At 34.7% G+C, this 26,065-nt stretch overlaps 1 protein-coding gene across 1 annotated transcript; it reads left to right on the forward strand.

The window, feature by feature from the left end:
- The first annotated feature begins 24,418 nt into the window (after positions 1-24,418).
- LOC138354186 (uncharacterized) lies at positions 24,419-25,827 on the forward strand. The gene is made up of 2 exons (XM_069308080.1): positions 24,419-24,519; positions 25,362-25,827. The coding sequence occupies exons 1-2, from the start codon at positions 24,419-24,421 to the stop codon at positions 25,825-25,827; spliced, it is 567 nt and encodes a 188-aa protein (XP_069164181.1).
- The last annotated feature ends 238 nt before the right edge of the window (positions 25,828-26,065 follow it).

Raw genomic sequence — 26,065 nt, forward strand, 5'->3', positions numbered from 1 at the left:
TCACTTGTATGTATATACCTTACCTGAATAAACATCTGAATCTGAATCTGAATTAAATTCATTTGCCATTTCTAAATCAGTTGACGGTATATCCCCATCCTTGTAGAGTTTTATTTGGTTATGTGAGTGTTGTTTAGTTCCTAGGATACTAGAGATAGTTTTCCAAGTGTTTTTCATGTTGCCTTTTGCTTCATTGAATCTATTCACATAATATGCAAGTTTTGCCTTTCTTATGATACTGGTAAGCATTGATGAGTACCTTTTAGCTACTTCCTTTGAAACTAGGCCAATCCTAACTTTCTTTTCATATTCATGTTTCTTGTTGATTGAGTTGAGAATGCCACTTGTGAGCCATGGATTGTTTAATCTTTTGTCAGTTACTTGCTTTGTAAGAAGGGGACAATGAAGGTTGTAGAGGCTTAGAGTTTTGGAGAGGAAGAGGTTAGCTAATGAATTTATATCATGGGTATTATTGAATTCAGAATCCCAGTTAATATTGTGAAGTGCCTCTGTAAGATTGTCTAAAGCTGATTCACTGTGTAGCCTAAATGAAAGTTTCTTGCTTTTTGGTGGTGTTATGTCCATGTTCGCTATGAGAAAGGTAGGATAGTGGTCAGTTGTTCTGTCGTAGATTATACCAGATACAAGGGGAGCTGTTATGTTTGTCCATATGTGGTCCTAGGTAGTGGCTGATGTTTGAGTGACTCGGGTAGGTTTGGTGATAGTGGGGATTAGCATACAGGAGTTCATGCTGTTAAGGAAATAGTCAACTTGAGAGCAGTTTTGTTGACCCAGGTCAATATTAAAGTCTCCTCCCAGAATGATGTGGTTTTTGTTGAGATTGTTGTTTATAATAAGATTCCTTAGGTTGTCTGAGAAAGAAGCTATGTTAGTATTAGGAAATCTATAGATGGCTCCAATAGTCAAAGAGGATTTAAGGGATTTAATTGTAAACTGAGCAAAAGTATATTCACAGTAGTCATCTCTGTCACTAATAACACTGTTGCAGATAAATGTATCTCGGTAATATATAGCTGTGCCACCACCTTTTTTATTAGGCCTACAGTTATGAATGACTTTATAACCAGCTAAGTTGTAGAGTTGGGAATAGTCTTTATTTAGCCAAGTTTCTGTTAAAATAATGAACGATAGGTTAGTACCTAGTGCTGTGAGTAGTGCATTTAAATTGTCAAAATGTTTACCAAGTGATCTAACATTTTGGTTATAAACTGATAGACAGGTGCTATTTTGGAGTTTGTTTTTAGCCTGGTGTGCTGTGAAATACTTACAATAATGATGATCAATGTGCTGGTTGGTATAGATATGAGACAGAAGATTTTGATCAGGATCAATATCAGTGTGCATAGAGATGCAGAGGGATCACGATACAAGATACACGATAAAGCAAAACACAAGAATAAGAGCAGATACAATAAAATAGTAACAATTTAGAAGTAAAATAATGATCCAATAGATAGCCAGGGAGGACACAGAAGTTACATAAAATAAAACACAAAAAATCAGTAGAGACTGACAATATAAATGTAAAATAAAAAAAAATAAAAAAAATAATAATCATAAAAAAAAAATGATCTTGAAGATAATTAGCTTAGTAATGGTTAATTAACAGGGAAATAAAAAGCCCTAGGTTTAGTGACAAGGGGATTAACTAAGAACAAATAATTAAGAGTATAAAACAGGCAAAGATGACAAACAAAAAATAAAGTAAAAATTAAAATAAAAATAAAAATAAACACCTTTGGAAAGGAAAGGCAGAGCTTAAGTACACTTTGGTTGTATGTGAGACTACAAATTATGTTCTGGTTATTCAGCTGATATCCCACAGTCATCCAGGAAAGAAGTGAAGTGTGCTTCAGTGGTTATGACATAAGTTTTTCCAGAGTCAGTCTTCCTAGCTATTATTTTACCATCGCGCACAAAACAATGTTTAATAGCAGTGGATCGATCATGAACATTCATTGACATTCCTTGATTCAACAGTGTCACCATCTACCTCAGGAGCAGGAAATCCATTACCCACTTTGGGTTTATCTCTAAATACAACTCATAATTCCGAATTCAACTCAAACCTTAGAAATCTAATACTTGATAACAGACTGAACAAAAACCACCTAATTATCGCAGGGGACTTTAATATTGACCTCTGCGAGCCAGAACACCCTACTGCTGTTAGCTTCCTCAACTGTATGAATTCCTGCTTCCTCATACCCTTAATCACTAGACCTACTTTATTTATTTATTTATTTATTTATGCATATACAAGAATGTACATAAGGAATGTGAGGATACAATTATGGTAATTACAGTCTTGTAAAGCCACTAGCACGCGCAGCGTTTCGGGCAGGTCCTTAATCTAAGAAAATTTTAAGGAGGTAAATACTTGCAAAATTTATAGACAAAAAATGATAACAGATTACATGGAATGAAAAAAAAAAAAAAAGATGAGAGAAAATTATAGGTACAGTATATTAAAGCACATAGGTAGCTATGATTGATTGCAATGACAGCTTAAAATGGTAGTTGACAACAAATTGGTAGGCACAATACAGCAGAAACAATATAAGATTGATTGCAATGACAGCTTGAATGGTAGTTGACAAAAATTGGTAGTCACAATACAGCATATGGCTAGCACATAAAAGAAGACAGCAATGAACACAATGATAAGGTTTGATATTACATAAAAATTAGGAGATTGGGTACCACTAGGTACAGAGCAAATTTAAAGCTCAGTGTAGGAAACTAAATAGATGAAGTTAGGTACTTTTTGGTTTTGCTTTTAAATAAGGCAAAAGTTTTACAGTTTTTCAATTCACTAGGGAGTGAGTTCCATAGACTAGGTCCCTTAATTTGCATAGAGTGTTTACACAGATTAAGTTTGACCCTGGGGATATCAAAGAGATATTTATTTCTGGTGTGGTGATAATGGGTCCTATTACATCTGTCCAGGGAGAGTTTCAGAGCATGGTTTGCATTTAAGAACAGGGTTTTGTAAATGTAGTTGACACAAGAGAATGTGTGGAGGGAGTTAATATTTAGCAAGTTTAGAGATTTAAATAAGGGAGCTGAGTGTTGTCTGAAAGCAGAGTTAGTTATTATTCTGATAGCAGATTTTTGCTGTGTGATGATGGGCTTAAGGTGGTTTGCAGTGGTAGACCCCCATGCACAGATACCATAATTAAGATAGGGGTAGATTAGTGCATAATATAGTGAGAGGAGAGCAGAGTTAGGAACATAATATCTGATTTTGGAGAGTATACCAACTGTCTTAGAGACTTTCTTAGTTATGTGTTGAATGTGGGTGCTGAAGTTGAGTCTCTTGTCTAGGAATAGGCCAAGAAACTTGCCATCATTTTTATTACTGATGTTAATGTTGTCTATCTGTAGCTGAATTGCATTTGATGATTTGCTTCCAAATAAGATGTAGTAAGTCTTTTCGATGTTTAATGTTAGTTTGTTCGTTGACATCCATAAGTGGACTTTTTTTAATTCATTATTCACAACATTATTTAGTGTATGTGGGTTGAGGTTTGAGTAGATAAGGGTAGTATCGTCAGCAAACAATATAGGTTTGAGAATATTAGAGACATTAGGCAGATCGTTTATATATATAAGAAATAGAAGAGGTCCTAAGATGCTGCCCTGTGGCACTCCAACGGTAATTGGTAGAGTGGAAGAAGTTGTATCATTGATGGTTACATATTGGTGTCTGTCACTAAGATAGGATCGGATGTAGTCAAGGGCAAGGCCTCGGATTCCATAATGCTGGAGTTTAAGTAAGAGGTAGTTGTGATTAACAGTATCAAAGGCTTTTCTTAGGTCAATGAAGAGTCCAATCGGAAACTCATTTTTGTCAAGGGCTGAGTAGATAATGTCAAGGAGACTAATGATTGCATCATTGGTACTCTTTTGGGACCGGAAGCCAAACTGGCAGGGGCTGAGTATGTCGAATTTTACGAGGTAGGAATAGAGCTGTTTGTAAATAATTTTTTCAAATATTTTTGATAGAATGGGTAGATTTGATATTGGTCTATAATTGTTTATGTCCGCCGGATTGCCTCCTTTATGGACTGGCGTTACTCTTGCTTTTTTGAGGATATCAGGGAAGGTGTGACACTCTATAGATTTGTTGAACAGTAGTGCTATGGGTGGGGCAAGGGCATGGGAGGCTCTCTTGTACACAATGGACGGAATTTCACTGGTGTTCCCTGCCTTGGTTTTTAGAGAGTGTATGATGGACACAACATCTGCCGGGCTGATTGGTGAAAGGAGAAGAGAGTTTGGATAGCTGCCTGAGAGATATGTGTTAATATGTGTCTGAGTCTGTGGGATTTTACTGGCAAGATTAGCACCAACCGATGAAAAGAAACTATTAGAACTAAACACATTCTCTCATGTGTATTATACATATATAAAACGCTAAACTATAATGCCAATCCTGATCTTAAAAGCTTCATAGAAGGTTGTAACAGAACCCATGAGCACCACACCAGAAATAAATACAGTTTTGATATTCCTAGAGTACGTCTTAATCAAACTAGAAATGCTCTGCAAATCAAGGGGCCCAGAATGTGGAATGACCTTCCCAACCATGTTAAAGACTGTACCTCTCTCAACCAGTTTAAGATAAAAACTAAACACTACCTAATAAATTCCCTGTAATCTACCTCACTCCTCTATTGTCAACCCATGTCTGTTATTTTCTTTTTTTTTTCTTTTTTTTAATCAACACTGTTTGTCAACCTATTGTATTTGTGCTGCTTTTTCAGTCATGTTCCCCCTTTTTTTTTATCTTTATTTGTATTTGTTCTCAACATCTTTTATTCTTTATGCTCAATTAGTATTAAGTTCTAGATATTAATGTTTTTTCTTGCCCGAAACGCATTGCGTAATAGTGGCTTTAGGCATTGTATGTACTAGCTCTATCTATATATCAATCCATTAATGTAACATCACTTGTATGTATATACCTTACCTGAATAAACATCTGAATCTGAATCTGAATCTGAATTAAATTCATTTGCCATTTCTAAATCAGTTGACGGTATATCCCCATCCTTGTAGAGTTTTATTTGGTTATGTGAGTGTTGTTTAGTTCCTAGGATACTAGAGATAGTTTTCCAAGTGTTTTTCATGTTGCCTTTTGCTTCATTGAATCTATTCACATAATATGCAAGTTTTGCCTTTCTTATGATACTGGTAAGCATTGATGAGTACCTTTTAGCTACTTCCTTTGAAACTAGGCCAATCCTAACTTTCTTTTCATATTCATGTTTCTTGTTGATTGAGTTGAGAATGCCACTTGTGAGCCATGGATTGTTTAATCTTTTGTCAGTTACTTGCTTTGTAAGAAGGGGACAATGAAGGTTGTAGAGGCTTAGAGTTTTGGAGAGGAAGAGGTTAGCTAATGAATTTATATCATGGGTATTATTGAATTCAGAATCCCAGTTAATATTGTGAAGTGCCTCTGTAAGATTGTCTAAAGCTGATTCACTGTGTAGCCTAAATGAAAGTTTCTTGCTTTTTGGTGGTGTTATGTCCATGTTCGCTATGAGAAAGGTAGGATAGTGGTCAGTTGTTCTGTCGTAGATTATACCAGATACAAGGGGAGCTGTTATGTTTGTCCATATGTGGTCCTAGGTAGTGGCTGATGTTTGAGTGACTCGGGTAGGTTTGGTGATAGTGGGGATTAGCATACAGGAGTTCATGCTGTTAAGGAAATAGTCAACTTGAGAGCAGTTTTGTTGACCCAGGTCAATATTAAAGTCTCCTCCCAGAATGATGTGGTTTTTGTTGAGATTGTTGTTTATAATAAGATTCCTTAGGTTGTCTGAGAAAGAAGCTATGTTAGTATTAGGAAATCTATAGATGGCTCCAATAGTCAAAGAGGATTTAAGGGATTTAATTGTAAACTGAGCAAAAGTATATTCACAGTAGTCATCTCTGTCACTAATAACACTGTTGCAGATAAATGTATCTCGGTAATATATAGCTGTGCCACCACCTTTTTTATTAGGCCTACAGTTATGAATGGCTTTATAACCAGCTAAGTTGTAGAGTTGGGAATAGTCTTTATTTAGCCAAGTTTCTGTTAAAATAATGAACGATAGGTTAGTACCTAGTGCTGTGAGTAGTGCATTTAAATTGTCAAAATGTTTACCAAGTGATCTAACATTTTGGTTATAAACTGATAGACAGGTGCTATTTTGGAGTTTGTTTTTAGCCTGGTGTGCTGTGAAATACTTACAATAATGATGATCAATGTGCTGGTTGGTATAGATATGAGACAGAAGATTTTGATCAGGATCAATATCAGTGTGCATAGAGATGCAGAGGGATCACGATACAAGATACACGATAAAGCAAAACACAAGAATAAGAGCAGATACAATAAAATAGTAACAATTTAGAAGTAAAATAAAGATCCAATAGATAGCCAGGGAGGACACAGAAGTTACATAAAATAAAACACAAAAAATCAGTAGAGACTGACAATATAAATGTAAAATAAAAAAAAATAAAAAAAATAATAATCATAAAAAAAAAATGATCTTGAAGATAATTAGCTTAGTAATGGTTAATTAACAGGGAAATAAAAAGCCCTAGGTTTAGTGACAAGGGGATTAACTAAGAACAAATAATTAAGAGTATAAAACAGGCAAAGATGACAAACAAAAAATAAAGTAAAAATTAAAATAAAAATAAAAATAAACACCTTTGGAAAGGAAAGGCAGAGCTTAAGTACACTTTGGTTGTATGTGAGACTACAAATTATGTTCTGGTTATTCAGCTGATATCCCACAGTCATCCAGGAAAGAAGTGAGGTGTGCTTCAGTGGTTATGACATAAGTTTTTCCAGAGTCAGTCTTCCTAGCTATTATTTTACCATCGCGCACAAAACAATGTTTAATAGCAGTGGATCGATCATGAACATTCATTGACATTCCTTGATTCAACAGTGTCACCATCTACCTCAGGAGCAGGAAATCCATTACCCACTTTGGGTTTATCTCTAAATACAACTCATAATTCCGAATTCAACTCAAACCTTAGAAATCTAATACTTGATAACAGACTGAACAAAAACCACCTAATTATCGCAGGGGACTTTAATATTGACCTCTGCGAGCCAGAACACCCTACTGCTGTTAGCTTCCTCAACTGTATGAATTCCTGCTTCCTCATACCCTTAATCACTAGACCTACTTTATTTATTTATTTATTTATTTATGCATATACAAGAATGTACATAAGGAATGTGAGGATACAATTATGGTAATTACAGTCTTGTAAAGCCACTAGCACGCGCAGCGTTTCGGGCAGGTCCTTAATCTAAGAAAATTTTAAGGAGGTAAATACTTGCAAAATTTATAGACAAAAAAATGATAACAGATTACATGGAATGAAAAAAAAAAAAAAAAGATGAGAGAAAATTATAGGTACAGTATATTAAAGCACATAGGTAGCTATGATTGATTGCAATGACAGCTTAAAATGGTAGTTGACAACAAATTGGTAGGCACAATACAGCAGAAACAATATAAGATTGATTGCAATGACAGCTTGAATGGTAGTTGACAAAAATTGGTAGTCACAATACAGCATATGGCTAGCACATAAAAGAAGACAGCAATGAACACAATGATAAGGTTTGATATTACATAAAAATTAGGAGATTGGGTACCACTAGGTACAGAGCAAATTTAAAGCTCAGTGTAGGAAACTAAATAGATGAAGTTAGGTACTTTTTGGTTTTGCTTTTAAATAAGGCAAAAGTTTTACAGTTTTTCAATTCACTAGGGAGTGAGTTCCATAGACTAGGTCCCTTAATTTGCATAGAGTGTTTACACAGATTAAGTTTGACCCTGGGGATATCAAAGAGATATTTATTTCTGGTGTGGTGATAATGGGTCCTATTACATCTGTCCAGGGAGAGTTTCAGAGCATGGTTTGCATTTAAGAACAGGGTTTTGTAAATGTAGTTGACACAAGAGAATGTGTGGAGGGAGTTAATATTTAGCAAGTTTAGAGATTTAAATAAGGGAGCTGAGTGTTGTCTGAAAGCAGAGTTAGTTATTATTCTGATAGCAGATTTTTGCTGTGTGATGATGGGCTTAAGGTGGTTTGCAGTGGTAGACCCCCATGCACAGATACCATAATTAAGATAGGGGTAGATTAGTGCATAATATAGTGAGAGGAGAGCAGAGTTAGGAACATAATATCTGATTTTGGAGAGTATACCAACTGTCTTAGAGACTTTCTTAGTTATGTGTTGAATGTGGGTGCTGAAGTTGAGTCTCTTGTCTAGGAATAGGCCAAGAAACTTGCCATCATTTTTATTACTGATGTTAATGTTGTCTATCTGTAGCTGAATTGCATTTGATGATTTGCTTCCAAATAAGATGTAGTAAGTCTTTTCGATGTTTAATGTTAGTTTGTTCGTTGACATCCATAAGTGGATTTTTTTTAATTCATTATTCACAACATTATTTAGTGTATGTGGGTTGAGGTTTGAGTAGATAAGGGTAGTATCGTCAGCAAACAATATAGGTTTGAGAATATTAGAGACATTAGGCAGATCGTTTATATATATAAGAAATAGAAGAGGTCCTAAGATGCTGCCCTGTGGCACTCCAACGGTAATTGGTAGAGTGGAAGAAGTTGTATCATTGATGGTTACATATTGGTGTCTGTCACTAAGATAGGATCGGATGTAGTCAAGGGCAAGGCCTCGGATTCCATAATGCTGGAGTTTAAGTAAGAGGTAGTTGTGATTAACAGTATCAAAGGCTTTTCTTAGGTCAATGAAGAGTCCAATCGGAAACTCATTTTTGTCAAGGGCTGAGTAGATAATGTCAAGGAGACTAATGATTGCATCATTGGTACTCTTTTGGGACCGGAAGCCAAACTGGCAGGGGCTGAGTATGTCGAATTTTACGAGGTAGGAATAGAGCTGTTTGTAAATAATTTTTTCAAATATTTTTGATAGAATGGGTAGATTTGATATTGGTCTATAATTGTTTATGTCCGCCGGATTGCCTCCTTTATGGACTGGCGTTACTCTTGCTTTTTTGAGGATATCAGGGAAGGTGTGACACTCTATAGATTTGTTGAACAGTAGTGCTATGGGTGGGGCAAGGGCATGGGAGGCTCTCTTGTACACAATGGACGGAATTTCACTGGTGTTCCCTGCCTTGGTTTTTAGAGAGTGTATGATGGACACAACATCTGCCGGGCTGATTGGTGAAAGGAGAAGAGAGTTTGGATAGCTGCCTGAGAGATATGTGTTAATATGTGTCTGAGTCTGTGGGATTTTACTGGCAAGATTAGCACCAACCGATGAAAAGAAACTATTAAATTCATTTGCCATTTCTAAATCAGTTGACGGTATATCCCCATCCTTGTAGAGTTTTATTTGGTTATGTGAGTGTTGTTTAGTTCCTAGGATACTAGAGATAGTTTTCCAAGTGTTTTTCATGTTGCCTTTTGCTTCATTGAATCTATTCACATAATATGCAAGTTTTGCCTTTCTTATGATACTGGTAAGCATTGATGAGTACCTTTTAGCTACTTCCTTTGAAACTAGGCCAATCCTAACTTTCTTTTCATATTCATGTTTCTTGTTGATTGAGTTGAGAATGCCACTTGTGAGCCATGGATTGTTTAATCTTTTGTCAGTTACTTGCTTTGTAAGAAGGGGACAATGAAGGTTGTAGAGGCTTAGAGTTTTGGAGAGGAAGAGGTTAGCTAATGAATTTATATCATGGGTATTATTGAATTCAGAATCCCAGTTAATATTGTGAAGTGCCTCTGTAAGATTGTCTAAAGCTGATTCACTGTGTAGCCTAAATGAAAGTTTCTTGCTTTTTGGTGGTGTTATGTCCATGTTCGCTATGAGAAAGGTAGGATAGTGGTCAGTTGTTCTGTCGTAGATTATACCAGATACAAGGGGAGCTGTTATGTTTGTCCATATGTGGTCCAAGGTAGTGGCTGATGTTTGAGTGACTCGGGTAGGTTTGGTAATAGTGGGGATTAGCATACAGGAGTTCATGCTGTTAAGGAAATAGTCAACTTGAGAGCAGTTTTGTTGACCCAGGTCAATATTAAAGTCTCCTCCCAGAATGATGTGGTTTTTGTTCAGATTGTTGTTTATAATAAGATTCCTTAGGTTGTCTGAGAAAGAAGCTATGTTAGTATTAGGAAATCTATAGATGGCTCCAATAGTCAAAGAGGATTTAAGGGATTTAATTGTAAACTGAGCAAAAGTATATTCACAGTAGTCATCTCTGTCACTAATAACACTGTTGCAGATAAATGTATCTCGGTAATATATAGCTGTGCCACCACCTTTTTTATTAGGCCTACAGTTATGAATGGCTTTATAACCAGCTAAGTTGTAGAGTTGGGTATAGTCTTTATTTAGCCAAGTTTCTGTTAAAATAATGAACGATAGGTTAGTACCTAGTGCTGTGAGTAGTGCATTTAAATCGTCAAAATGTTTACCAAGTGATCTAACATTTTGGTTATAAACTGATAGACAGGTGCTATTTTGGAGTTTGTTTTTAGCCTGGTGTGCTGTGAAATACTTACAATAATGATGATCAATGTGCTGGTTGGTATAGATATGAGACAGAAGATTTTGATCAGGATCAATATCAGTGTGCATAGAGATGCAGAGGGATCACGATACAAGATACACGATAAAGCAAAACACAAGAATAAGAGCAGATACAATAAAATAGTAACAATTTAGAAGTAAAATAAAGATCCAATAGATAGCCAGGGAGGACACAGAAGTTACATAAAATAAAACACAAAAAATCTGTAGAGACTGACAATATAAATGTAAAATAAAAAAAAAATAAAAAAAATAATAATCATAAAAAAAAAATGATCTTGAAGATAATTAGCTTAGTAATGGTTAATTAACAGGGAAATAAAAAGCCCTAGGTTTAGTGACAAGGGGATTAACTAAGAACAAATAATTAAGAGTATAAAACAGGCAAAGATGACAAACAAAAAATAAAGTAAAAATTAAAATAAAAATAAAAATAAACACCTTTGGAAAGGAAAGGCAGAGCTTAAGTACACTTTGGTTGTATGTGAGACTACAAATTATGTTCTGGTTATTCAGCTGATATCCCACAGTCATCCAGGAAAGAAGTGAGGTGTGCTTCAGTGGTTATGACATAAGTTTTTCCAGAGTCAGTCTTCCTAGCTATTATTTTACCATCGCGCACAAAACAATGTTTAATAGCAGTGGATCTATTGCGAATTCCACGTAGTTTAAATAAGAGATTTTGTCTGAATCTGGTAAGACATTCGTTCACATAAACATTGGATTTCCTAGCGACTGCAGCAGTGATAAGGTCTGACTTGCGGGAGCAGCTATCTAACTTCACGCGTATCCTTCTGTTGTTTGCACCAGATGATTTGGTACCCACTCTATAAGCTGACTTAATGTCTCTTGCTTCGATTGAATAATTCAACTTAGTACGCAATTCCTGGATCACGATGGCAGTACAGTCTTCTCTGTCAGTTTCATGGGGAAAATCCTGTGATGAGATGATGACAGAATCAAGGAGCTTAAGTTGGTCTGATTCGTCTTGGGTTGCAGTGTGTTGCTGTTGTAGGGAGTTAAAGTGGTTCTCTAACTTTTGTAACATCTCTTCTTGCTTCTTAGAGGTTTCTGCTGGTTTAAAGTTAGTAACCGAGATCCGAAGAGAGCTTAATTCATGTTCGAGGTGGCCGACTCTGGCAGACAGATCTTGGTTAGCCTTGTGCATTGCCAAAGCATCACTCTGAAGCTTCATTATCAGGTCCGACTGCTCTCGGATTATAGACTTTTGGTCGTCATGTATTTGAGTCAATAATCTGAGCCATGGATTATCAGCGGGACGCTTAAAGTCAGTACATGGGGAGGCAGCTCGTTTAAGTTGCTCCATATGGTTACATAACTGTTGTAAGGCTCGAGTCAGTGACGACGCTTCAATCAGCTGGGAAGGTTTGTTATTGTTGACGCAGGGAGGGTCGGTACTCCCCCCGGTAGCCCCTAATGGGGAGACAGCCGCATTATTCCTGTTGCTAGCTTGGATGGTTGGGTTCATCCTGATAGGTGTGCTATCATTCTTTACGGCCTTGCCGAGCTTAGAATTGTTTAGCATGGTAGCAGCAGAGATGTATGCAGCAGATGGGGTAGACTTGTTGATATGGCAGCAGCAAACGTCAGGTTAGCTTCCTCCAGGGAGCAACACTAATGAGGTCGAGATGAGGTAGTAGGTTAGGTTTTGTCGAATATTTCGGTCACATTTAGGTCACTGGGTACTTAGCTGCCTTCTGGGGTTGTTACATCATGTTAGGGATGTTGTGGGCTCAAGGAGCAGCTGATAAAGTTGGAGGGGGAGCAGGGTCGTCAGGAGCGGATGAGCGTTCGAGCGTGATGACTAGAATCGTTCGAGCGTGACTGAAACTAGAATCACTGATAGCACTGCCACGACTCTTGATCACATCTGGACAAATATAACCTCTCCGCTTACTTCAGGTATAATCACCGATAGCACTACAGACCATTACCCCACATTTCTCTTAACTAACATTAGCAAACCACCTCTTGAGTCAAGAGAGATACGTTTTAGACTACACAATGAAACTGCTATAGACAATTTTATAACTGCTACTGATAATGTCAACTGGGAGTCCGAGTTAGGTAACATAGAGGACATCAACCTAGCAGTTCAATCTTTTCTTCAAATAACTCTTAGCCTTTATAATACCCACTGTCCTATGCTTACAAAACAAGTCACAACCAAAAGGCTTAACAATCCCTGGCTTACAAAGGGAATACTTAAATCTATTAATAAAAAACATGACCTTGAGAAAAAGTATAGGTTAGGGATTGTCTCCAAAGAATTCTCAAAGAATTACTCATTATTGCTATCTAAGATAATTAGACGAGCCAAAACTAAATACTACGAAGATAAATTTACCCAAATAAAAAGCAACATTAAACAAACATGGAGAACAATTTCACAAATATTGGGATCAAAAAAGTCTTTAAATAACAAACCGACTCTCCTGTCTAATAACGATGGTCAGCTTTCAGCCTCTGATTCTGCTATTGAGTTCAATAGGTTCTTCTCTTCCATTGGTTCATCCCTTGCTAATGATATTCCATCTTCCAGTACTGACATTAAGGACTATCTTACAGGGAACTATCCCCAGTCTCTGTACCTAAAGCCTATTAATTCCATTGACGTCAATGAGATAATCCTTTCCCTTAAAACCAAGTCTGGTGCCCTTGAGGAGATACCAACTTTAATCTACAAAAAAGCCTCCAGATCTTTAGCCCCTGCTATTGCTTTGCTCTTCAACAAGTCACTTGAACTCCAAACCTTTCCAGATATTCTAAAAAAAGCGAGAGTAACGCCTGTAAACAAATGTGGTGATCTCACAGATGTTAACAACTACAGACCTATATCAATCCTGCCAAACTTGTCAAAAATTTTTGAAAAACTAATCTATAAGCAGCTTTACTCATATCTAACCAAACTCAATATACTTAGCCCTTGCCAATATGGCTTCAGGCCCAAAAAAAGCACTAACGATGCACTTATTAGTATGCTTAACTCGATTCATACAGCTCTTGATAAAAATGAGTTCCCTGTTGGGTTATTTGTGGACCTGCGTAAAGCTTTCGATACTGTCAACCACCAAAACCTTCTTCTTAAATTACATCATTATGGTGTCAGAGGACACTCCCTACAATACCTCAAATCCTACCTTACTGACAGGCTCCAATGTGTTTCTGTGAATAATACAATTTCGCCCACCCTACCCATCAACATTGGTGTTCCCCAGGGCAGCATACTTGGCCCTCTCCTCTTTCTCATCTACATTAATGACCTTCCAAATGCCTCCCAACACCTCAAACCAATCCTATTTGCTGACGACACAACCTTCATTTACTCCAGTCCTGATCCCCTTGCTCTAAATGCCACAGTAAATACTGAGCTAAATAAAGTCCATCTGTGGCTAACTGCCAACAAACTCACCCTTAACATTGACAAAACTTTCTATATTCTGTTTGGCAATAAATCCTCTAATCAAATAAATCTCAAAATAAACAATACCCAAATTTGTAACAAATTAGATGGCAAATTCCTTGGCATTCTCATTGACCACAAGCTGAATTTCCAGGGACACATTCTAAACATATCAAAAAAAGTTTCATAAACTGTGGGCATTCTTTCTAAGATCAGATATTATGTACCACGCCCTGCCCTGGTGACTCTCTATTACTCCCTTATCTATCCATATCTCAACTATGGTATTTGTGCTTGGGGCTCTACTACCCAAAATCACTTACGTCCTCTAATTACTCAACACAAAGCTGCTATTAGGACAATATCCAATTCTGGCCCCAGACATCACTCGGTACCCCTATTCAAATCCCTGAATATGTTAGACATTAAGTCACTGCACATTCTCTCATGTGTACTATACATATACAAAACGCTAAATTGTAATGCCAATCCTGACCTCAAAAGCTTCATAGAAGGTTATAACAGAACCCATGAGCACCACACCAGAAATAAATACAGTTTTGATATTCCTAGAGTACGACTTAATCAAACCAGAAATGCTCTACAAATCAAGGGGCCCAGGATGTGGAATGACCTTCCCAACCATGTTAAAGACAGTACCTCTCTCAACCAGTTTAAGTTAAAAACGAAGCTATACCTTATAAATTCCCTGTAACCTACCTTACCTCTCTATTGTCAACCCATGTATGTTTTTTTTTTTTTTTTTTTTTATACAATTCAACGCTGTTTTAATGTAATTTTCTGTAATAATTTGTAATTGTATTTGTGCTGTTTTTTCAACAATGTTCCCCCCTCTTTTACCTCTATTTTTATTTGTACTCAACGCATTTTTTTCTTTTTACCCATTAGTTTTAAGCTTTAGTCAGTAGTGCTTTTTCCTGCCCGAAACGCTTTGCGTAATAGTGGCTTTAGGCATTGTATGTACTAGCTCTTATCTTAAAGCCAACTAACTTTGTAAAATCTCTTTATGTATGTACCTTTGCCTAAATAAAAATTATTATTATTATTATTATGTTATCATTTTTTTGTCCATAAATTTTGCAAGTATTTACCTCCTTAAATTTTTCTTAGATTAAGGACCTGCCCGAAACGCTGCGCGTGCTAGTGGCTTTACAAGACTGTAATTACCTGTAATAATTACAATTTCAAGTTCAGATTTGAATGAAAATGTATATGTTAATCAACCACAACAACAACAACAATTATTGGTATCTAAAGATCAACAGCTTTCAAATACAAATACAAGCTACAATGTACCTCAGATACATGCTGATGGAAATTTAAAGCATGTACATTCATTGCCACCAACAGTGTCACCATCTATCTCAGGAGCAGGATCCACATCTGGAAATTCATCATCCACTTTGGGTTTATTATCTCTTTCAAACCAAGATGAGAAAATAACAAGGGAAGTGAGTTTATTATCTCTTTCAAACCAAGATGAGAAAATAACAAGGAAGCGGAAAAAGGAAGAAAGGAAAAAGAAAAAGAAGGAAGAAAAGAAAAAAAAGAAGGAAGAAAAGAAGAAGAAGGAAGAGAAAAAGAGAAAGAAGGAAGAACTTTCTGCAAAGCGAATAAAATATTTGGTTATACAAACTATAAAACAATCATTCCCAATATTATCTGAAGAACCTCCAACCCCATTGACTTTGTCAGTCTCCTCCTCATCATCATTATCATCATCATCATCATCATCATCATCATCCTCAAAAAAAAAGAAAAAAAAAATAGTTGTTAAAATTTAGTTGGTTTTGATTGTTAAATTTATAGACATGGAAAGTAAAATTTTCTTCATTGTCAGTAGGATTTATAAATAAATAAAAGAATAATTTGAATTACAGGATGCATTGTGCAGTTAAACCATGTACTGTATATATTTTTTAGTACAAATTAACAAATTTATAGTAATGTATCTACTAAAGAATTGGAATCTGCTAAAGCTCAAGTGCAACTATAATAGTATGAAATATTTTTACCATATGCAGCAAAAATAGAGCTGTATAGTCCTTCGAATGTAGAAGCTGGGTGTAGTGGAGTTTCGAGAATATAATAAATTTTTTTGTTACAAAAGAATAAAATGAAACCTTTTTTTCGATGAACATTTACTTTCATCCTAGACTGAGAGAGTGTGCTAGCCAAAGCTCCGTTTTAAAGCTATTTATTATACATTATGGATGTTTTAATGATTGAACTATTGGTTTTAGTTGAAGCTCTGAGGACAGAATTAAATTACCTACGGGACGAAGTACAGCAGTTGAAAGAGCATCAGGCGAAAAGAAATAAGGAGACCAGCTTTAAAAAAACCACTTGGAAAGTTGTTAAGGATAGAGGTCTTAAGAAAACTTTGGTAATAAATTATCTATCAGCTCACCCACAAGATGAACTTCATTCAGATTACAGTGCTTAAAGTAACAGTTACCTAATTTTTAATTAAAGCTCTTCTAACCTTTGATATATATTGATGAAAATATCCTTGAAACGTGCTTTACAAACTTACAAAAAACAGCTCTTCTAATAAAATTTTAATCATCACAAAAACTTGGCCTATTGGGTGGGGCCTTGCATGGCGGGCAGGGTGAGGCGTGTGAATTGACTAGCATTTACGTCCACACATCACAAATGGTTTATGTCAGTGTTCGTATTTCCTTATCATAATGGAGACACGCCCTGTATTTAAAAGCATAACCAGCCTGGATGAACATTTGTTTGAACAGTTTACCAAAGATACATTAGCTTTAGATTTGATAACTCCGACATTCATTTTCAGACCTGGTGAAATTAAAAAAAATAAAATAAAATAATGTTCCATTAAATCTCGTGTGGTTGATAAATACTTAAGTAATGATGTTTTTTTATATCTCATTTTGAGTTAGTTAAAAATTTATGACCTCTTGTTCTTTTAAGCTTTGTATAACAGCAATTATAAAAACTTAGCCCAGACTTGTCACTGGCTGTGCTTGTTCTGCCTGACTTGTCATTGGGTGTGCTTGTTCTGCCTGACTGACTTGTCACTGGCTGTGCTTGTTCTGCCTGACTGACTGACTTGTCACTGGCTTTACTTAAATCATTATTACCATTGAGATGTTGTGGGTAATTATAACTGTATATAATTAAAGTCAGAATCATCCTTTATTAACTTATTTACCTTATAAATAAATTCCTTATTAAATTAAACCTCACATTAGTACAAGCCAGGAATTTTTTGTGGGTGCATAATTTTAAAAATCAAAACTATTATTAATGTCATCAATTCTTATTATATATTTCCACACAATAACAACTCCAATAATCATATGATATTGTCTATTCTCATATAAAAATGAACAGTAGACCTAATAAAAATGGGCACACTAGAGTTTTGTACATGAATGTATTTTTCATTTAAAACACTTTTAATAACTATAGGAAAGTTGAAACCAAACATTATCACTAGTCGTCCTTTGAAACTTTTAAGTATACTAGCGATAGTCATATAAAAATTCCCAATAGGTTCATTGATTATAAGTATATTGGCATTTGAATATTCTTTATTAATACAAGTTTCTTTAAGTATATGCCTAATATACCCGTTTGGTAACCATTTAACTGCAGTTATATACTCTAATCTTTCTGTGTTTTCTGTTGGAATAATGCTCACACCTCGATCCAGCAAAAAACTCTCAACCCATCCACCACGAGCATAAATAGACACAACAGTGTCCTTTGGGTTTATAAAACTCATTATTTCATCAAGTTCCTTCTTGGTAAGTATATGCTTTCCAAAAATAAAAATGTGCTCTTGCCAATAATAATCGTTAGCATGATTACAAATATTTTGAAGATGTTCTAATCTTATTTTTGATGCACAATTTAAGACAGTAGATTTCGGCTGGAAATAAGCAATCTCACCTTGCCAAGATAATCGTTCATCTTCAGAAAAGAAAGATGAACGTGGATAACCATCTATTGGTAGTTCAGGGTGGAATTGAGGTGAAAATTTATTATTTATATGATGTCCCCAGAATGGAATATGTGCAACTGAAAGATCTTGCAACAGAATGTGATCTAAATCAACTTCAATATTTACTAACTTAGGTAGAGAGGATTTCTTTTTTTTTGGGTGTATCATTAACACTATTAAATGTAAAAATGCACCATGAAATAAATCTGTTTGGTTGCCTTCAGCAAATTCTTTGATTATTATGATATATGTACTGTAAAATAGAATAATTAAATAAAATAAAGTTAATATAACCTGATAACAGTTCATATAAAAAAAAGGAGTAACATTAATCCCATACTTAAAACCATATAATAACCATGCACTCCATAGATTAATTTCCACATAAAATAAGTAATCATTAAACATGCTACTAGAAATAAGACATTTGTGTCATCTATAGTACATATACCAATTCCTAAGCAGAAATATATAACCATATATTGAACTTGCTTCCTGCAAACTTCTCTGTTTCTTTCACATATTAGGCAAAAAACAAGTGCAACAAAATTCACTTCTCTAAGCCCTGAATGATACCAAAAAAGACCACAAAGAACTGTCCACAGGTTAAATATGTGTGTACTGTAAACATCATCTAAATACAGTTGAATTTCATATGAAAGTGGCTGCCAAATGAAATCTTCTAACAGCAACATCATGATGATAATGATGATGATGGAAGCCAATCAATAAGTCTATTCTTACTTAAACATCCTGTAGACAAAAGAAAAAAATAGATTTAGATTATTTCCACACCATACAACACACACATACATAAATCAGCGATGTTTCTTATATTTATAGACTTCCCCATCTTTATATATATGAAGATCAATAGTTCGAAGAATATCCCCTAAACATTCTAAATTGTTTTCAGATTTTGTTTTCGGAAGGCAGTTTAATCTTTTAAGATTTTGTTTGGGGAGAGAACAGAGAAGAATAGTCTCTAACCAATTTACACATTTAAATTTTTTCATAAGTAAATTATACAAATTATAAATAACAATTCTTGTTACTTCATTTACATATTTTACAGTAGGTGATCGATTATATACATTACTTAAATTATCTTTTAGGTCATATATATCGGTATGGGACAGAAGAATGGGTTTAATACATCTTTCATTCAATATAGGTTTTCTAATTAGAGAATAAGGTATTTTTCCTTGTATAGTCCAAATAGATTCCATAAGAGCCCATCCTTGATATCGTAACGTATTTTCTAAGAGAATAATGAATAATTTGATAATATGAATTCTTTTTAGGAGTTTGTATAAATAATAACTGAATTGTCTTCGAATAAAATCAAGAATAAATTCACATCGGTAATGATCCCATTTTCCATTTATTATTAAAAACCCAATATTTTGACATATATCTATATATGTGTCAAACATAACTGATATAATATTACTAAATTCACTATCTAACATATCAAACATTGGCAAATAAATATGCTTTATATTATAATTATAAAGATTAATTGAATAATTTAATATATCAATAAAATATTTACCAACTAAAATTTTAACTTGTGATTCAGTAATAACATCTCCCATTATTTTTTTATTTAATAAAAAATCAAATGGTATGGTAAATAAATTTGTTTTTGGTATACGACTACACTCAGTAACAGTACTTACTGTGATTACAGGAGCAGATGAACTGGTCTATAAACCCTCATAGTTTGCCTGTTTATATACCTTCCATCCCAGGTATACAATAATTACACATATTATAATCTCATATGTGTTATTATTATCTTTCCATAAATATAGTGAGACTAAGACGTGGAGGTGGGGGAGGGGGAGGGGGGTGCATCCAAGAATCTCTCTATCAAGTCGATAATATGGCCAGATTGTCGACGTCCTTATTTTTGCAAGCGTCCATGAACACATCATCTTCTTCATCAGTGAAGTGTTGTCACTGCCATCCTTGACCCCGACTCAAAACTTAATTTAACCCCCCAAAAATATAAAAATTTGTGTTCTATGATAATGTATAAACACTATAAACCTCATTGAGATGGTAACTAAAATAGAAAGTTAGTTGGTATAGTTTAACAACCTGTTGTAACATATCTATATTTATAATATAATAATTAATATATGGTCAGTTTAAATGCGCATTTTTTTATACAAAATAGGATGAAATAAAATATTAATATACAGTTATTCCTCATCATTGATATTTGCACATTGAGCACATATTAAATCAAAACTATTAAAACGTGTAAATCTTACCGCTACCATATCACATCAATTGATTTTTTGTTTTAGAGCAAAATATTCATCCTTTAGAGACTTAGAACAATGAAGACAGTAGTGGCGTTCACTTATATTAATTTCATTAAATGTCGCCAATTGTTGTCCAAGAAGTGTATTAATATCTTTTTCAAATGAATTATTCAGTTCAATTTCCAATACATCAAATTTTAAATTGTTAGTGATTGTTGCAATCATATGATGTTCACAAATTACATCTTTTCCTTTAAATAATCGAACTAATGAAAATGTTGGCATAGTTTGAAATGTTATTAACATATCTGTATAAATGATATAATAATTAAAACTTGGATGATATTCACCATTAAAGATGCATTTTGTTTTTAACCAAAATATAAAATCTGGTGTTCTATGATAAGATAATGCATAGGCACTATAAATCTCACTGTAAGTTAACGGAGGTGGTAACCAACAATTGCATTCACCATCATATTCATGTCGGTCATATAAATTATATATAGAGAGAACATCATCTAGAAATCTTTCAAAACTCCCATTTATTGTAATAACACAAAATTTTTCCATAGAAGAATTACAATAATGGTCATAACAGTACATATATATACTTGAAATAGATGAACAAATAACTAAAACATTGTCTTCACAACTCCTTTCTTGCACCTGACACATTTCAGTACTTACAGGAATTATAAAGTTACGTAGTCCCAAAATACAATACATAATCCAACATAAATCCTGATTCCTCTTACTTACCATTAGTAGATATACATTAATATTTAAATTATAACAGGGTTTATTTTGTTCAGATAAAATGTTTCTAAATTTGATTACTGAAATTTCTTTCACTTTTTTTCTCCAGTCTTCCTCCCTATTAATGTCAAAAGAATCTAGCACAAGCACCAATACATCAAAAGAAAAAGAAAAAGAATTAAACATAGAAAATGAACAAATAGCACTTTGTGGTAACTGTTGTACAAGTGGTGATTGTGGCTGCGATTCGATAATTAAAAATTGCAAAGATGAATGCCGCTTTACTATCTTCAAAACTATACTGACTATATCCACTCCAGGAACATAATCGACACGTGTAATTTCACCTTTACTTGGAACATGATTGATTAGAAGGGCCTGTTCACAATAATATGTTTGTTCTGACGATTGAAGAATTATATTTTCGGTCAGATAGAGTGCAGAATGTACCTAATAATGATTAATATTAGATTGCTGTAAGTTTTGAAAAGAAAAAAGAAAAATAACTGTATATCCATAAAAAATATCCAGAACAGTTGACGTGGGATACATTCGAAGACAAATATTTAACAATTGTAAAATTTCATCTGTATCCCGAGAGAACATTGTCATAGCTGTCACTAAAGACCACAGTTTGTTTTTGTTTATCATACCTTTTAAAGGATGATTAACACTCGTCATTGTTTTTAATGTTGATGTAAACATAGGATGATCATTCAATAACTCAAATAGTTCAGAGTCTTTTTTTTCTTGACCCATTTTCGACCAGTTATTCATTTTAGTCTCGATCATCTTTAGAAGGCCTCTCATACAGTATCTTCCATCGGTTATGTTGTATTTGATGTAACATAATTGTTCCACAATATAGGATGCATTGTAAAGAGACAAATTACCATCTTCATTGCTGTGTAGAAGTGGACTATGGAAAAGAGTATACGAATCCCATATTAATCGATGATAAAGAGTGCGGAATGGCATGTATGACGAGTCAAGAATAACATGGCTCCAAATTTTACAAACTCTGGAACAAATAATTAAATGATGACGATATGGAACCAGTGCAAATATGTTTTCTAATAACACCTGTGGTAGGGACGACATTTTTTGGATTAGAGTTTGCATCAACACCTGTTGTATTACAGTGTTCAGTAAGCAAAACAGTAAGTAATTTAAGTAGGGTAGTAGTAGTAGTAGTCTTTTTTTTTTTAATCAGGGACTCAAATCTCTTTTTTTTCAACTATCCATCAGGGTGTTTGTGACTGTTGTCACATCTGCACACGTTCAATGTTGAATATACTATCCAATATCATTGGATACTAACCAGAAAACTAATCAATATCGACATAGTATAGAGTATATAGTATAGTGCTGGATACCGGAAAACAATCCAACATTGAATGACTCATTCAACATTGAATTACTCATTCAACATTGAATTACTCATTCAATATTGAATGGTATTCCAATATTTAATATAATATCCAATATCACTTAATACTGGAAAACTACTCAACAGGATAAAAACAATAACATATTTGACTTTGGTTGAATAATTACTTTATTTTCTAAAAATATCTGAATTAAAAATCATTTAATTAAAAAAAGATAAAATTAAGAATGAATAATCTACTGTCAACAATTATTATGTTAATAATATTAATTATTTTCCTAACAGTTATAGTAGTCATTAATTCACGGACAAAATCTAAAAATACTAAAAAATTATATAAAAAGGAAAACAATTACAATTCCATCAGCACAACACCACACAACACCGTTGGACACAACACCAGAGTCCATTGAGCTATCTCAACAATTTTCCCTCGGTCCAACAGAAGCTTCTAAAGTACCTCAAGAATCATTAACATCAGTCAGCAGAACATTAACAACTGAGGCCTCCGAACTGCCTCAAGAACCTCAAGAAACATCACAAACTGAGGCCCCCGATCTGCCTCAAGAAACATTACAAACTGAGACCTCTGAAGAAACATTAACAACCGAGGCCTCTAAACTACCTCAAACAAGTGAAAATGAGTCCTCTGGCGTTCCTCACGTCATCAGTCAAATGGAATCCGTCGAACAAGCTTATGAATTACTTCAAGAATTATAACAATCCTCCACAGATTCGTCTGAACTTCGAAAATCCCAAATGAAATAGAATCATTATTCTCGCCATTTATCGAAGACATAAAAACTTATAAAGGTCTCTTTATTGTTCCCAAACTACCAATTTCGTATAATCTTAAAAATATTACTGAAACTGACAAGACACTAATTCAACCCTTTAATAAATTCATTAGTTATTATGATGAAATCCACAAATACTTTACCAATGGTTATCCTGCATATTACATAAATAAACTATATACAAAGTCTAATATTGATAGGGGATATTATACAAAAAATCCAATTATATTAATATTTCCATGGAATTTCCATAATTTCATACCTAATATTTATACAGATCTAAATGAAATAAAAGACGTCAAATTGAAGAACAATTTAGATGCATCATGTAAAAAATTTTGAAAGGAAAGAAAACGATTTTACATGAACAAATTGTTGATATCATGTACCCATGCTGCAAGTCAAGATATATTTAATTGTGGATTTTATTCGGACAGTTTCCCAAATGAAAGGAAATTCACTACCCCCATTTGTGGTTATGACACTTGAACTCCAAGACGGTAATAATGAGGTGGAATGTAAAATGTTGGCTAAGAATATTAATTCCTCAGATACATGTGCTAGCATTAAATTTAACATTTATGTGGAAGTCGAGAAAGAAGAACAAACAAAAGAATCACATGGAGGAGGAGAATTACAAGATGCAGGAGAAGGAGTTGGAAAGGTAAAAACTTTACAAACAGTAGAAGGAGGAGGAGGAGGAGAACCACAAACAGTAGAAGGAGGAGAACCACAAACAGTAGAAGGAGGAGGAGGCGGAGGAGGAGAACCACAAACAGTTGGAGGAGGAGGAGGAGAATCACAAACAGAAGGAGGAGAATCACAAACAGTCAAAGGAGGAGGAGGAGGAGAATTACAAGATGCCAGAGAAGGAGGAGGAGGAGAATTACAAGATGTAGGAGAAGGAGTGGGAAAAGAATTACAAGACGTAGGAGGAGTGGGAGGGGAATTACACAACGCAGGAGAAGGAGTAGAGTTACATGACACATGGGAAGGAGGAGCAGAAGAATTACAAGACGATGGAGAGGGAGGAGGAGGAAAAGGAGGAGAATTACAAGACACTGGAGAAGGAGGAGAAGGAGAAGGAGAATTACAAGACACTGGAGAAAGAGGAGGAGGAGGAGAATTACAAGATGCTGGAGAAGGAAGAGGAGGAGGAGGAGGATTACAAGACGCCGGAGAAGGAAGAGGAGGAGGAGGAGGATTACAAGACGCCGGAGAAGGAGGAGGAGGAGTATTAGCATTACAAGATGCCGGAGAAGGAGGAGGAGAATTACAAGATGCTGGAGAAGGAGGAGGAGGAGGAGGAGAATTACAAGACACCGGAGAAGGAAGAGGAGGAGGAGTAGGAGAATTACAAGACGCCGGAGAAGGAGGAGGCGGAGGAGAATTACAAACAAGTGAAAATGAGTCCTCTGGCGTTCCTCACGTCATCAGTCAAATGGAATCCGTCGAACTACCTCATGAATTACTTCAAGAATTATTACAATCCTCCATCTGTCAAGCAGATTTCTCTAATCTACCACAGGAAACAAAAGAATATGCCCAAGAAACAAAAGAATTAGTTTGTCAAACAGATTCGTCTGAACTTATGAAATTCAAACTTGTAGAATCATTATTCTCGCCATTTATCGAGGACATAAAAACTTATAAAGGTCTCTTTATTGTTCCCAAACCACCAATTTCGTATAATCCTAAAAATACTGCCGAAACTGACAAGACAATAATTCAACCTTTTGATGAATTCCTTAGTTATTATAATAGAATCCACAAATACTTTACCAATGGTTATTCTGCATATTACATAAATAAACTATATAAAAATTCTAATACTGATAGGGGATATTATACAAAAAATCCAATTATATTAATATTTCCATGGAATTTCCTTAATTTTATACCTGATAATTATACAGATCTAAATGAAATAGAAGACGTCAAATTAAAGAACAATTTAGATGCATCACGTATAAAATTACAAAAGGAAAGAAAACGATTTGACATGAACAAATTGTTGATATCATGTACCCATGCTGCAAGTCACGATATATTTAATTGTGGATTTTATTCGGACAGTTTCCCAATGAAAGAAAATTCACTACCCCCATTTGTGGTTATGACACTTGAACTCCAAGATGGTAATAATGAGGTGGAATGTAAAATGTTGGCTAAGAATATTAATTCCTCAGATACATTTGCTAGCATTAAATTTAACATTTATGTCAAGAAAGAAGAACAAACAAAAGAATCACATGGAGGAGGAGAATTACAAGATGCAGGAGAAGGAGTAGAAAAGATAAAAACTTCACAAACAGTAGAAGGAGGAGGAGGAGGAGAACCACAAACAGTTGGAGGAGAAGGAGGAGGAGGAGGAGAACCACAAACAGTTGGAGGAGAAGGAGGAGAACCACAAACAGTTGGAGGAGAAGGAGGAGAACCACAAACAGTAGGAGGAGAACCCCCCACCGAAAAGATAAAAACTGGATTCAGCTACAAGGAAGAAAACGTTCCTGGACTCTTTATATATAATCTTGACCCATAGGTCATCAGTTATCTCTCTGATGACGCTGATGCCACCTTACACCCTGCTAAGTCACCTTTCCTTTGTATACACACAATAAACATTCAATAAGATAAAACCAAATTCTATCTATTTTTTAGTAAGTATATAATAATAATATATCAATAATATTATCCCCCTTCTCTCTTACAATATGTGGAAATGGTTACATACAGAGTTTCATGAACGATGGAATCTATTGTGTAATTGGATTTCCACA

This window comes from Procambarus clarkii, chromosome 61 (assembly GCF_040958095.1).
Source record: "Procambarus clarkii isolate CNS0578487 chromosome 61, FALCON_Pclarkii_2.0, whole genome shotgun sequence".
Taxonomy (NCBI): domain Eukaryota; kingdom Metazoa; phylum Arthropoda; class Malacostraca; order Decapoda; family Cambaridae; genus Procambarus; species Procambarus clarkii.